The sequence below is a fragment of the Plectropomus leopardus genome, chromosome 19 (genome assembly GCF_008729295.1).
Source record: "Plectropomus leopardus isolate mb chromosome 19, YSFRI_Pleo_2.0, whole genome shotgun sequence".
NCBI classification, from domain to species: Eukaryota; Metazoa; Chordata; class Actinopteri; order Perciformes; family Serranidae; genus Plectropomus; species Plectropomus leopardus.
In genome coordinates this window covers 11946245-11961488 of record NC_056481.1, presented here as the reverse complement: position 1 = coordinate 11961488, position 15244 = coordinate 11946245, and the positions used below count along the sequence as shown (strand labels likewise).

General features: G+C 39.9%; 1 protein-coding gene across 4 annotated transcripts in view; it reads right to left on the bottom strand.

The window, feature by feature from the left end:
* Positions 1–361: 361 nt before the first annotated feature.
* The window catches only part of vti1a (vesicle transport through interaction with t-SNAREs 1A), a 143824-nt gene continuing 128941 nt past the window's right edge, over positions 362–15244 (bottom strand). For 2 of the 4 annotated variants that reach the window (XM_042507706.1, XM_042507707.1), the window contains one exon: positions 362–1979. In XM_042507706.1, coding sequence (XP_042363640.1) covers positions 1886–1979 — 94 coding nt within the window. In that variant the 3' untranslated portion in view covers positions 362–1885. The remainder of the gene's footprint in view (positions 1980–15244) is intronic. The other 2 variants (XM_042507708.1, XM_042507709.1) reach the window with 1 other exon arrangement.

The following is a 15244-nucleotide window of genomic DNA, read 5'->3' as shown; positions in this document are numbered from 1 at the left end:
AAGCAGACGGCGGCGCTGCGGCTAGTGAGGGCCTGTGAAATAGTGGTTGGTAGGAGGAGGTGTCGAAAAAGGGCGGGCTTGACACCCCAGACACCCCCGCATCGTGGAAAATGAAGACCGTGGCCCTGAAACAGAATAGCAAATGTCCTCGCCAGGAACCACCACACCGACCACAGGAGACACACTGCAATACTCCTGTGTGTGTGTGTGTGTGTATGTGTGTGTGTGTAAGCGTGTTTGTGGCGTTACCTTCATGCATCTCAACTTCTGAAAATCCTCCAAATATGCTCCACACAAATTTAGATTTTCCAAGACCCCCTGAAGAATGGCTTTCCCCTGAAGAATTAAAACAGCAGTAGACTCACTTGCGTCTTTTTTTTTTCAAACACCTGCAAATGTATCACATCATAAGTCGGCGTACAGATAAACACAGAAACAAGGACTGCGTCACAATCTTCAGAACTCGACAAGAAAAAATATAGAACAAAAAAGTGCCAGTTCTAAAACAACTTAGATCCATTTATAAGAACAGAGGAAGAAGAAAAAACATTTATAAGACAAAAAACTTGAAATCCACACATTTCTGTTGGTCCTGGTGTACAGTCTGCATTTTAGAGTCTAATCACTGAACACTCAAAAATCAAGAAAAATAATGCTTAATGTTAATTCTGAATAGCTTTTATAAAATATACAGTCCTAACACGGTTAATTGCATCTGCATTTATAAATAAATAATAACAGAATCACTTGTATTGAGAGCAAAACACTATACATGATGTTAGTACACACAGTTGGACACGTATTATTACATTAAAAAGTCTGCAGGAATAAGTTGTGAAAAACTGTGTTCGGGAGATGAGGGGGAATTATAATGTTCGAAGAAACCTTTTTCTGCGTTGTATTGTATGTGCAAAGGTTGGAGTCAGTTCCCTGTTGTGTTAAAAACATTAAAACAGTCGATTTAATTCATTTTTTCCATCTCAAAACTTTCTTGAAATGTTAACATACTTTGTGGAAACGCTGTGATTGAAAACAAACAAACCTCTTCACCTTGATTGACTGAACAGAAGCTGAACTGACCTTAACCTTTTTTTTTTTTTTCTGTGCATCCTCTCTTTTCAAGGCAGCATCTATTTTTGGGCTCTGCTGAGCTTTTTAAAGAAGGAGTGTGAACAGCATATCTTATCTGAAGGCACTGTCCTCTGTGCTTTGTCGGGGCTACATGAAGAACAGCTGAATCATTTAGTTACAGAAGCTCATACATACTACAGTGTGTGTGTGTGTGTGTGTGTGTCTACTGTTGGTGGTAATAACAAATACCCCCCCCCTCGATATCCAGGACTGTCACTCATGCACATGCGAATATACATATGTGTGCACTCTTTTCTCTCTGTCTCTCATGCACACACGCCGAATAACACTTGACCCGCCTCCGTCACGAGAAAAAAACAATCTGCATATCTGAATCCGCTTCGAGTTACAAAAAAAAAATTCAAAATCCCCAGGCCTTGTTCACCTGGGGACATGATGGGCTGCAGAACCACGTCGAGGACGACACCATGAAAAATATAAACAATCATAAAAACATCTCCCTCCTATTCTGATCCCTGGAGATGTATGAGAGAGCCTGACAGAGAGAGAAAGAGGAAAGAAAGAAGAAGAAAGAGAAGCGCAAAGTGGACAGAAAGAGAGAAAGAAACAGAAAAAGGAGAAAGAGACTGAGAAAAAAAAAGCTCCCTGTCAGGCTTTGGAAACTGTGATTCATGGGGACCATTTGTCCTAATTACAGCAGAACAACGCTTTTGTCGCTATTAATCACGCGTGTGTGTGTTTGTATTTGTGTCAGGGGAGGAGTGAGGGTGCGTATATGTGTGTAGAGGGGAGATCAGTGGCCCCGCAGATTAAAATAGATGGCCAGGATGATGGTGAGAAGGATGATGGCTCCGAGGATGAAGACCAGGACTCGATTCTGGATGATCCTGCAGAGAGGGAGAGAGAGACGGAGAGAGAGATCAGGCAGAGTTCACAGAAGTCATATTGTGTCTACAGAGAACGCGTAAAACAGTCACATGTTTATGTGCAAACTAAATGACCAGTCATCAACTGGAGGCTTATCGTGTTTAATAGCTACCATGAGGTCTGCATACAGGGTATTTACTAGTACACAATCACTGGCATGGGAGTGTAAAACACACACACACACTTGCAATATTTCTAAAACTGCATCACTTTTGTGTCTGACAAATTATTTCTGACTCCAAATGCACTCTGTAAAAAATCTCACACACACATACAAAAACACTCACAAACAAGCACAAACACACACCAGCTCTAAAACTTTATTTGCACAATAAAGTGGAAAAAGTGGCTCAGTGGTCTCCTGGAGGTAATAAAATCACTGAATTACTGATGGAATTTGCCATAAAACGACTCACTCTTTTGCACATTTAAATGTTCCCACTGTGACCTAAGTAAACTTGACAAGAGGGGGCTTTGAACCAAAAAAACACAAAGCTGGCAAAGAAGGGCTGCAGAGAGAGAGAGAGAGAGATGGAGAGACAGAGAGAGAGAGGGCCTCATCATCAACTCGTCTCATGTGTGTGTTCCCCCAAATTCTCCAGAGTTTGCATCACCACACATGCACGGACAAAACACACAAACTCCGAACCCTCCGCTGCTCCTGACAAATGAGAGAATTATCACATTTGCTGACATGTGGAGGGGTGGAGGAGAGGCCGAGGAGGGGGGCACTGTCCACTTCTCTAAGCAGGAGATGAATAGCCCATGCTGTGGCCATTTATCACCGGGGAGGGAGGTGGGGGAGCTGGCTGGTTGCTCAGTCACCCTGCTACCCTCTAAAGCCCATGTCTGAGCTTGCGGCCTCCGGTCCACCAGCTCGGACCTGCGGCAGCCTCGACACTTTTAAAACCCACAGCTATGGAAGAAAGGATGACAAAAATGCATCACAGCGATGCTTTAATGCTTACACCTTCCCTTTGTGTATGCTGTTTACAGAGAAGTGTATGTTCAGATGCACAAAGGACTCCGGCCACTTACAAAAATCCAATCACCAATCCCTTAACTCACCATGAACGAGGAGCAAGACACATCTCACTGGATAACACCAGAGAGCTCATTGCAACTACTGTTTGTAAGTAGCGCTGCCTTATAAGAAGACAGTTTATCCTTGAATAAATGCATATATTATCGTGAAAGTGTCATGCTGTATACAGTAAACCTTGTCTTCGCGCAACACGAGTTACAGTTATGATATATTTTTAAATCATGCTCCTGTCTTAAGCCATGCAAGAGTTCCTAAGGCAACACAAAAAAACCCAACAAAAATTGTAATAAAACATCAAACTGCATGTGTCATATTAGCACATGTCTATGTTGTGGTAAGAGTTCGGGATGCTATGATGAGGCGGAGATGATTGGCTGAAGCCAGCTGGGGAGGAGATCCCACTGAAACACTAATCAGAGCATGCTTAGCAAGGCCACGTCTCCCCCTATTAATTGACATTCATTATTTACAATGATTATTTATCCCAGCCAAATACCCAGAGGAGGTGCTTGTGTGTGTGTGTGTGTGTGTTGGGAGATCGCTCTGTGTTGTTTGTTACTTTTTCAGCTAAGGAAAAGAGGGGAGGGTGACGCCAGGCCTGGGGGTGGAAAAATGAACAGGAAGTTAGTTTAAACCCCACGGATGACGAGCTCGGGTGCTTGGAGAGAGACGGGGGGGTTCAATTATGTAAAAAAAAAAAAAGAAAAAAAAAAGCATTCATTAAAAGGAGTCTGATTTGGTGGCAAACAACGCCGAAGAACTTCAAACACTCAAACGTTCAAAGCAGTAAGAAATATGACAGAGCTGCGATTTAAGAACTTTTTCTCAGGGGACAGATATTCTAAAAAATACTTTCTTTGACCTAAACTGATTCTCTGTGCACCAATCTAACAAAACGCGTCTTGAAGTCTAATGTAAAATAGCTGATCTTATTTGCAGCAGCTAGAACCCTTAAACAGAAGATGGATGCAAATGCAGTACTGGCCAATCAAAAGAAACTTTTAAGGTTAAATTCAAGTCTGCCTTTCACTTTTCTTGCAGTGTGTTTGAATCCACTGTGAGCGACAAAACGTCAAGGCTGAACCAGTAATCATAAGCTCTCACATCTCTCCTCTAATGTTCCCAATAATTCAAGAGAAACTACAAGATCTTGTGAAGGTTATTCCAGTGGCCCTGAGAGCTCAACACACTGCAAAGTAAGAAAACTCAAGCAAACAGACGCAAGAAAATGATGAGACATCTTCCACTTGACGACACAAGAAAACATCATATCATCGAAAGCCGAACATCCATCAAACATTAATTAACCATTTAATTTTTAAGGAAAAACACAAAATTTAATACAGCACACTTTTACTTTTAGCCCAGTGCGCCATTGACTCGGTGAGCTTTAGCACCAAATTTTGAAACACTTTTCATTTAGAGGTGGTGAAATTTGAATGTTTTGTGATATGAATGTCTTTTCTTTTGTTTTCTGTTGGCTTTGCTGTTTGATAACCAACTAAGCAAGTCAGTATGTGTTAACACGCCTGCTGCAACACTCTGGTCTCCACTGGTTAGGCCCAGGAGAGAGCTAGCTAGCAGCGCTCATCCCGAATTCGACCGCATGGTGGCAGGATGGTGTTGCCAAGCTTCGGTCTCACCCCAAGTTGCCACGATGAGTAATGATAATAATAACAATAACAATAACAATAATAATAATAATAACAATAATAATAATAAATAATAATAATAATAATAATAAATAATAATAAATAATAAACTAATTTTATAATACCTTTAAAAACTGTTGTTTACAAAGTGTTTTAACAGACACAAAGCAAAAGCAGGAACTCAGGGAATAATAAAATAAACATCAACAAACATGCCAAACAGAGAAAGGCCTAGAAAAAGTCAAACAAAAAAAGGCACAAACAAAATATGTATACAAAGGGTCAACAAGAATAGAGCAAATAAAAGAAAAGTAATAAAACTGCCAGATCCCTAAGGCAGCTAAAGTACTAAATGAATAAAGTTTTAGAAATTATAAGAATGAAAACAATAAAAGACGATAAAAATAATATAAGAAATAATATAACAGGATGACATCACATCGGCAGGGATGAAAGAAAAATAAAAACAGGTGAATAAGAGATACAAGAACAAGTAAATTAAAACATGAAAAGATGGTAAAAACAGGACATCAGAAGGATAAAAACGGATAAATAGAGTAAGAGCAGAAAAATAGAGGAAGAGACATTATATAAAAGCAAATCTGTAAAAGTGGGTTTTAAGAAGAGGTTTGAAAGAAACGACTTAATTCATGTTCATTCCTATGAGAGCTGCTAAGTGGCTCATAAAGCAAAAAATGCTTTATTTTAGCAGGGGCCCCGACTTTCAACATTATTGGGCCCATAGAGAATGGGCACTGGAGACTTCCATTGGTGGAGCAGCTGACTTTCGGTTTAGCGCTCTGCTAGCTTGAATCGCGATCAAATAATTTAATCTTTCGGCTCCTCTAGACTTTCTGGGTTTTGTCAAACTGAATGGATTAAATCTTGATAAAATGAATCATTTCACTGAGGTTTTGACACCCACAAAAACATACTCATTGATTTACAGACATCTCCCAATGTAAGTCAAAAGGGAAAAAGTCTTTCTGGGCCCCGTGACATCACATGACGGACCCAGATGCTGTAATTCCACTTTTGGCCACTATGTAAAATTAGCTTCAGAGCCTGGCACACTCGGTAGGGCGGGATCAGGCTAAACACTCTTGAGAAAAAACATTGCACTGGACTTCTTGAGGATTATGAAATTATTGAAGTCGGTTCTAGCCAGACAGACTGGGATGAGTTACATAGCAGTTATGATTCACTTGTGTAATGATGAAATCTATCTAAGCAATCATTTCTGTCATCCCGCAAAGAGCCACAGCCTGTTTTTCTCTGGCTGCTTGAGAAGCAAAGATATTAATGTCATCACTCTTCTTTAACCACCGGTTTGGTGGTAAAAAAGCTGAAAAGTCACTTCTTAAGTTACATTTTATCCAGGGCAGGAAATTATTCTTTTTGTATTACAATCACACAAAGAGTTACAAATCAACACTTGGCACACAATAGGAAAAAAAAGATACCAAATAATAGCTATTTTACTAATTGTGCATTTAATCTTTTTCCATTTAGTCACTCAAAACAACTGGTGTCTATGACAAGAAAAAACACACTCCCAGGGGACAGATCATTTTCATAATCCTCTGGACAATTTATCTGCATGCTGTCACTTGTAGATTTAATCTACAGATTTATGTTCTGCATCCAGCAAAGCACTTTACGATGAGCTCACTAGACAAATGAGCTTCTACAATAAAAGTCATTTTAGTTTAAACTCTTCAGGCAACAGAAGCAGCTCGAATAAAACTCAAATACAGAAAACCTGCCCCCCTTCAAAACTACCCAAAAATGAAATAAAATCCCAAAAATTGGGAGGTAGGAGAGTGAAGAACATGGTTTTCCTCTGCCGTATGGTTGATCCCATCCTGACACGTGGCCAGACAGAACAGAACTTATCAAACCGGATCCATCCTCCAGCTTTGACACTTGACATAGAGGTGGGGGGTGAGGTGTGTGTGTGTGTGTGTGGAGGGGAAGATTTGGGATGTGTGAGCGTTGCACACATACAAGGCTGCACACACACTCCTACACACCAAGTTTGAGGAGGCTTACCTTTACCCTGCGCCCTACTATGATACTATGATCCCAAAGTATTTTTCTCTATCTGTGCCCCCCCCCCATCCCAGAAAGAAAAAAACGCACCAACAGTAACTGTAACTGAGCCGCCAGCCAATAACAGCACATGATACTGGTCGTTCTATTGGCTCCTGATGTTCCTTCATCGCAGGCAGCCAGTCAGCTTACACCTTACTAGACGGAAACGCACAGATATATACTGCGCTAATGTTAGAGAGACGGAGAGAGAGAGAGAGTCGGAGTGATGAGTGCAAAAGAGGAGCAAGAAAATAAAGCAAGCAGGAAGGACTGAAATGGACAATAAAGCAGCTGAGAGTGAAAAACAAGAGAGAAAAAGAGTAGAGAGACAGAAATAGAGAGGTGGAGAGAGGAAAGAAAGACAGAGAAAGAGAGAGAGAAGTCCGTTTACCCAGGGAGGCAGAGCTGGAGGAGAGGCTCCTCGGAGACAGATGAAAATAATGAGGACTTTTCTGTCAGGAAAGATTTACAAAATCGTACCAGTGTTATTAAAATTTAAAATCTTCCGTTTTTTTTTTTTCCTCTTTTTCTCCCTTCCCACCCTCTTCCTCCCTCCCTCTCTTCCTCTCCCTGTTTTTTTCCCTCCTCTTCCAGCCGCACAGCCTTATTACCAGCTCTAATGAGCACCGGGATACACCTCAGCTGTGTGTGTGTGCGTGTGTGTGAGTGTGTGTGTGTAACGGGGTATGGGTGTGTGTGTTGGGGTCCAGGTCCCTAGTGCCAGCTCCATCAGCGCCACATTCCCCAGTCCCTTCAACGACACACACAAAACAAAACACACAAAGGTGGGGACACAGATACACGCGGACACGTGTGTACACACACACACACACACACACACACACACACACACACACACACACACACACACACACACACACACACACAGCTTTTGATGGCTCTCAGAGGTGGCTGGACATGCATACACACACGTGCACACATACACACCTTTCAGACAGACAGACAGATAACACCCCCAACCCCAAAACAAAAACAGTCTCAGTCAGACAGACATAAGCAGATAGGCCCAGCCCACCTTCAAACACACACACATAAAACACACACTGTCTCCACTATGAAGAAACTTAGCTGCGGAGTTGCATCTCTCAGGCCCTCCCCGATCCCTCCTCTTTCCACAAGTAGACCAATAAAATAAAAATCAATGGCTGTCTGAGCCATTCTGGCTCTCCTCCCTCCAAACCCTGGGAATATACAGCATGGGAGAGGAGAGGGGGAGGAGGGGGGGAGGAGGGAGGGAGGGAAGGATCAATGTGTTCACAAATGGTTTGAGTGATGGACATGGAGGTGGAACGCTGGTGGGGGTAAGTCCTAACTAATGCATCGACTTGTTATCACAAACTAATACAAATAAATGTTTCATTGTAGAATCACGCGTGCGCCAAAATACACACAAACCGGCCACATGACGAAACAAAAGGTGAGCCCGCCGTCAATCCAGTTTGAGTGGAGAAAGGTGAGAAACGTGCGACGTTTCAATATGGTGAATGAAAGGAGGAAGAATGAGGCAGAACGCTCCAGAACAATCAGATGGGGTTCATGTTGCGCTGCGGAGATAATGACTTGACCTGTTTGTTGGAGAGATCTGATCCCGCCACGTATGTTTCGCCTATTGTCCCCAAGGGGGTGTTCAAGATAAATGATGATTTTCAAAACATGTGTGCGCGCACACACACACAAACACACACACACACACACACACACACACACACACACACACACACACACACACACACAGACACACACACACACACACACACAGCTGGAGCAGGTCTTTCATTAAAAGCTGTTTAGTGCAATTATTTAGAGTCCCCAACATCATGTAATTCCCAAAAGACAAACAGTATTTAAGAACTCACCCACAGCTTAACACTCACACGCACTGTACAGTAAAGACAGGTAGTCCTTTAGTTACCATGTGCAGTGATGTATTACTGTGATAATAACATAAATAACAGAATTACCCAACTCACAACATCCCTTCATTTTTATCTTTTCTAGAGCCTTCCATCACTTCAGCAACTGACTGACCGACAGACAAAACCCACTGTCATTCTTGGTTATATATTTTTGATTGTGATTGGGTTTGTTTACTTCAGAAATATTGGTAACACCTTTTTATAAAGTCTGACTGTAGCATTTGTAGTATGGTTTTCGTGTTTGGTTAAATGTTGTTTTGTATTTATGTTGCTGTGTAATTATTTAGTCATGCCAATTTGTTTGAAAAAATTGATAATTCAAATTTATGATTTGTGGACCGCAAATAATGACTATTTTTATCATCTATTAATCTACTGATGAATTATAGAAAATATGAAAAAATAAAAATATTTTAAAAAGAATATCATAAAAATAAAACAGAAATGTGTCAAATTTTCAGATTTTAAAAAAATAGAAAAATCTAATGTATCCCCGAGCCAAAAATATTAATAATATAAATAAACTAATGTAGAAAACTATATATAAATATAGAAAATATGAAAAAATAAAAATATTTTAAAAAGAATATCATAAAAATAAAACAGAAATGTGTCAAATTTTCAGATTTTAAAAAAATAGAAAAATCTAATGTCTGTAAATTTTTGGTTGGAAAATACCTTGCTCAAAATACCAATGCAATATACCGGTATTGATAATAACAATTATATTCAAAAATGAACTGAAATCACTCAAAAAAACAAAACAAACAAACACACAAACAAAAAAAACACGTACAATGATATTGTGTAAATAATCCAGCACCACTTAAATCATTTCTGATTCTCTTTGTTCTCGCTTTGTCTCCCGCCCCTTGGCCATCTGGTTGCCGTTTCATCATCCATTAAGTGTAATTGCACTTTTCGTATGATTTTGTACACTTGTGGTTACAGAATCTCTCTCGACATCCCTTTACTAATATTCAGAGTGTCATTCATTTGCCAAAAAGAGACTAAATGCACAATTAACAAAGTTAAAGATGAATTTAACTGATAACATTATTATTCGTATTTTTAAAATATTCTCTAGAAATTGCATAAATATATCTATGGGGAACTTTTTAGCTACAATAATCCTGTAGTGAAAATCTGATATCGTGCCAGTGCTACAGTAAATTCTAACATAAACATTATACAATATTGGACAAATTGTTTTCAAAAATCTTTAAAAAAATAGTTTCCACATTGAAAGATTTTTTTTATCAAATAATTTAACCAGTTTCTAAATATTTCTGTTGAGATTATTGATCCCTAAAACAGACACAGACCTTTTTCTGACCTGTATTGACAAAAGTTATTTTCACAACTGAGAACACTGACATAAAAGATGGACAGGTTTTTGTTCGGAGGACGCGATCTGAGCATGGTATTTCATGTCAGCCTGATTCTCTCTCTCCCTTCTCTCTCTCTGTCTCCCACTTTACTCCCCCTCTTTCTACCAACTTGATGCAGGAGAACAGCACCGGGGCTCTACAAGTTCATCCATTTTTTATTTGGCGGCTAACAACCCTGGCCAGCAGCAGCAGCCTAGACTGGGACCCAGTTCTCTCCCAGAAAAGTGTTGCAAGAAGGAAGAGAGGGAGGGCAGAAGAGAGAGAGGAGGGATGGAGAGAGAGGGGGAGGTAAAAAAGAAGGAGGAAATTCAGCGTGGGAGGAGAGCGTGTATATGCAAGAGTATGTGAGAGATAAAAAACAGAGAGAGAGAAAAGGAGATGGAGAGGGAAATGGAAAAGAGACAGAGTGGGTGAAGGAGAAAGAGAGAATACATTGCAACTGTGTCTGGAATTTTTAAGAACTTTTTTTGCCGGCAGCAATTTCTGTAGCTGCTGCAGCTTCTCCTCATCCCGGTGTGATGTACAGGTGGCTTTCTGAGCTCCATACATACACAGATCATTCCCCTGCCTGCTTACCTGCCTGAACCCTCGCCCTCCTCTGTCTCACCGATCTATCTCTATCCTCATCTGTGTCCTCTTTCGTTCCCTGTCTCGGACATTCAGCCTATTCATTCGAGTGATATTGCTTATTTTCTGCATTTTCTCAACCCCTGTTTCTACTTTTGCTCTTGCTGGAGGGGTGCAGTGATAGAAAGTTGCTTTTTTTTAAAATTATGTTTACCCTACGTTTTTGTCACGTTACCAGTTTATAGTCTACAGGAGGATGTCAATAGCCCATATTTACTGTATAACTGTCAGTGTAGGCTGATGACATTACTCAGGCTTCAGCTCTGTACACTTACTTTTAACGGTTTTCATGTTTAGGAACTCACAACGAAAAAAAAGGTGGTTGAGTAAATTAGAATATTACAATAATAAGGAATAATTGCACCTATAATTTGCTGGTTGTCACTGTAGCATGTTAACAAACATGGAAATTGTACCAAAAGTTCAAAAGCAAGAGTAAAAAGATAGGGCTTTTAATATTGTGTTTAAAAATACAAGATGGTTGAAATGATAGGCAATAATTAGGGATCAGACAATATATGATTTTATTGCAGATCGTGATAAAAAGCCTTCACTGGTAAGTTGATTGTTAATAGAGACTCTGCTAAAAAAAAAAAAAGCTTATGTTTATATATATTTTTTTTTTTTTTATATTTTGATGATTATTGAGATAACATTGTAAATTATGATTATTTTGGCCAGGATAAACGTTAAACAATAAACTTTGTAATCGTTCCAGGCCTACCAAAAATGCTACAGGTTGCACTGAATAATGTCGTGGGGGGCAGATTTGGGGGGGCTCCAGGGGGAAACTTGCTCAGAGTGCCAAAATGTGCTAGATCCGGCCCGATATAAGAGGAAATATTTAACTCAATATTTAACTCATCAGGGAGGAAAGCCACACACACAAGAAGTGGGATTTTGTTATGTGAGCCAAGAAGGACGAAGTTCCCTTTGCCACGGTCACAGGCAAGTTTTTCTGGGATGGAAAGGAAATCCAGATCCATTACCGAAGTGAACAAAACAATATCTGCACAGTATTTGCTGCTTCGTTTGCTGACTCCTTACCATCTGTCTGGACTCTAATTACAAAGAAATAAACATAGAACTGACGCTTCCTTTATTCAACTCGACTTGGGGAATATAGAACGCGTAGATTCAATATTCCTACACCCTGATAACATGACATTCCTCACCATTTTTCTCTCTACTAAGAATTCCCAAAACACAAAATCCCCCTTGTGTACATTCTGCGAGGGCCGAGGGCCAGCTGCAGATCCGATTACTGGCCCCGCTGAAAAAGGGCGTAACATTAGCCATTAGAGCTGCAGGCCTCCAAAACTATGATGTCCATAAATTTTTATTGTTTGTTCAGTATTGAAATCTCATTAAAGCACATAAATCATCTGTGCACACAAGTGCTCACTTTCAGTAAAGAAAGAAAAGGAAACGAGGAAGAAAAAAAGACAGGCGAGGTGCAGCTGGGATGCTTAGGGAGCGCAGGACACCTGAGGCGATTGTTAACGGCATCTGTGTTGTTTGTTACTGGTACAACATGGTGACATAGATTGGGAGGAAAGAGACTGCTTATGCATCACACAGTGTTTTCTTAATCTAATTATTGCACAGCTTTTTCCTTCACATAACTTTTCAAAGCGAGTGTTTTTGTTGTTTTTACTTTTGACAGAAAGATGTTTTTCAGTTGGCGTTCATGTTGGGGAAGCAGGGAGTAACATTTCTGGAGTCTGACACCTAACACCAGCTCTATTGTTGTGAATTTTGACCTGACTTCTTCAAGCAAACTGATGAAATATTTGGACTCACAATGCAAAAAAACCCAGACCTCCATAAAGTTTTTGTTAAGTGTTTGAACAAAATTTAGACGTGATAATTGGGGGAAAAAACAGGACATCTATTTCCTTATCGTCCCTTGTCTCCCGTTAGTTACTAGTGTTTTAAACAAGCTGAATCAAAGCACTTATCTTCACAAGAACTTGTCACGACAGTTTTATTTCGTGAGGTGCCTCAAACTGGTTTCCGCTCATAACAAAACCATTCATCAGATAAATGCTTTAAACTCGTTGGGCCCAAAGAGACGTCTGTTTAGGATTCCGCGACAAAGAAGCGACGAGGATATTAGTGTTTATGTCTGAGTCCTTTTTATTAACTGGTAAGGAAGCTCCTCCGCGTGGTGTTTGTTTGCCATTTTAAATCAACCCTCCAAATATTTGCTTCAAGTCCCGTGTGGTTTTAGCTCTGCATCCTGTGTGTCTCCAGATACAGATGATGTTGCAATATTGCCCACCAGCATGCACACACACACATGTACACACAGCGAACACACAAGTACACACACACACCCACACACGCTGACCCTCTTCTTATACAAATGTACAAAGAGCTTGCACTGGCCAAGTCAAAAACCATGTTTTGCCTGCAAACATTCCCTTACATGTGAGCTAAAAAAAAAATCACAAAAACATTTTTTTATGATAAAGTTTGTTCACATCACTAGTCTTTCTCGAAAGTGTGCATCTCTGCCTGCATCAATTTTAAACGCATAAAAGAAAAAAACAGGTTTAAAGATCCATTACACAAAAGCAAACTGTTTGTATGATAATAAACAAAAGTCTGCATTAGTGACCCACATAAAATCAAAGTGACTTTAAAGACTGTAAACTGTATGCATTGTAAGATGTTGTTTTTCCATGGATGTTTAGTCCTTCCATGAAGAAGAAACATAAATATCTTCTGTTCTTTTATCAAGAATCTGCATTTTAAGTCTCCGGTGCCTCCTCCACACACTGTATGGACAAGGGAAGTCCTTGATTTTGTCAAGCTAAAAAGAATATGGTATATAATGAAGGGCTCCATGAGGAAATTTTGCACAATGTGGGACCCCTTTTTTAAGCACATATGAGAGCTGGACTTTCTAGATATTCCTAAATGATTAACCATGTATTTAAAATTGTGAAATGACAGGCAGTTGTCTGACTGACAACCATTATATCATCTTTTAATATTTTATGTTACTTTTATCATTATACACACATATTTACATATTTTGTTACTGATTTAATTTGTAGTATTTGTCTTGTCTCAGTACTGTCTTGGTTTTGTATTGTTTCTATTTTACTTACTACTTTACTTTTGTTTCATCTCCATTGGATCGACCAGTTATTACTGTGTTTTTTTAACTTTTCTATTTGAAAAAAACAACAAACAGATTGTGGAAAAAATTTGGAAAAAATTTAAAAAAATGTTGATACAGGACTCTTGAGAACTCAAAATAAGGTCACATAAAGAGGACATATTGCGCTTATTTTCAAGTTCATACTCGTATTTTGGGTTTCTACTAGAATATCTTTACATGCTTTAATGTTCAAAAAATACTTTATTTTTCTCATACTGTCTGTGCTGGAACACCGATATTCACCCTATGTCTGAAAGGATTCGTTATAGCACCTGTATGTTAAAGCCCTCCTCCCGAAAAAGCCCAGTCTTCTCTGACTGGTCAGAGTTAGCAGCGTCTTTGACAAGGCTATTCAAAAAAGGCCAGGACATATTCTTTGATCCCATGGGAGCTATGGCATATGACACATGCACAGTGTAACTGGGGATGCAATGAGGGGCACCTTAATGTCTTGTGATATTTGTGATGACCACTTTCTTTGAGTAAAGTGAAGTCACTACAGTCATTTAATAGTTGGGTACTCTCATCAGAGATATGACAACAACAGACTTTCAACATGAGTAAAATAGAGAAAATGTTGGAAAGCTGACCTCTTTTTTTTCTGGAGCTGTTAATTTGGATTTCAATCTCCGCACAGATCAGATATCCAGGATAACAGGAAGTCCACCAGTAAAGAAAGCAGCTGAAGCTTGTTTGGTATCTAGAGGGTAAAGGTCACGTTTGTGTGTCAGCGTGGACAGAATGCAGACTAACCAAGCTAGAATTTCATATCAGGGCCACGGGCGAGCAAAAGAAGCCATTTCTTGAACTTGACCTCATGACCGTTGTGCCACTTGCTCTGTCCTGCAGGTATGAAAGGACTAAGCCAGCCAAAGGTCACAGTGTCAGACTATATACACGAACGTATGTGTGAGAGCATCGAGAGCGTGTTGAGTGAAATGTGTGGAAGCTACAGGAACGCGTCTGGCAATCTGGTGTGAAATAACACAGTACAATTAAGTATTATGTGAACCATCAGGTCTATCTTGTTTGGACATGCAGGAACAGATCGGTTTATCCAGCAGGTAAGCAGAGCAGAAAGAGAGAGAGAGGGGGAGAGACAGAGAGAAGTGGAGACAAAATTTCTTGCAACAATGAAGCCAATATTAAGATATTAGAACAAAGTTATATCCAGCAGCATCTACTTGGGGGGAAATAGCGTCAGCACCCTAGAAGCAGCAAGATATTTCAGTACATGTCACGACCTGAGAGACAACCAACACAACACAGAACAGCTGGAGTTCAACTCCGCACAGCTCACACTATTA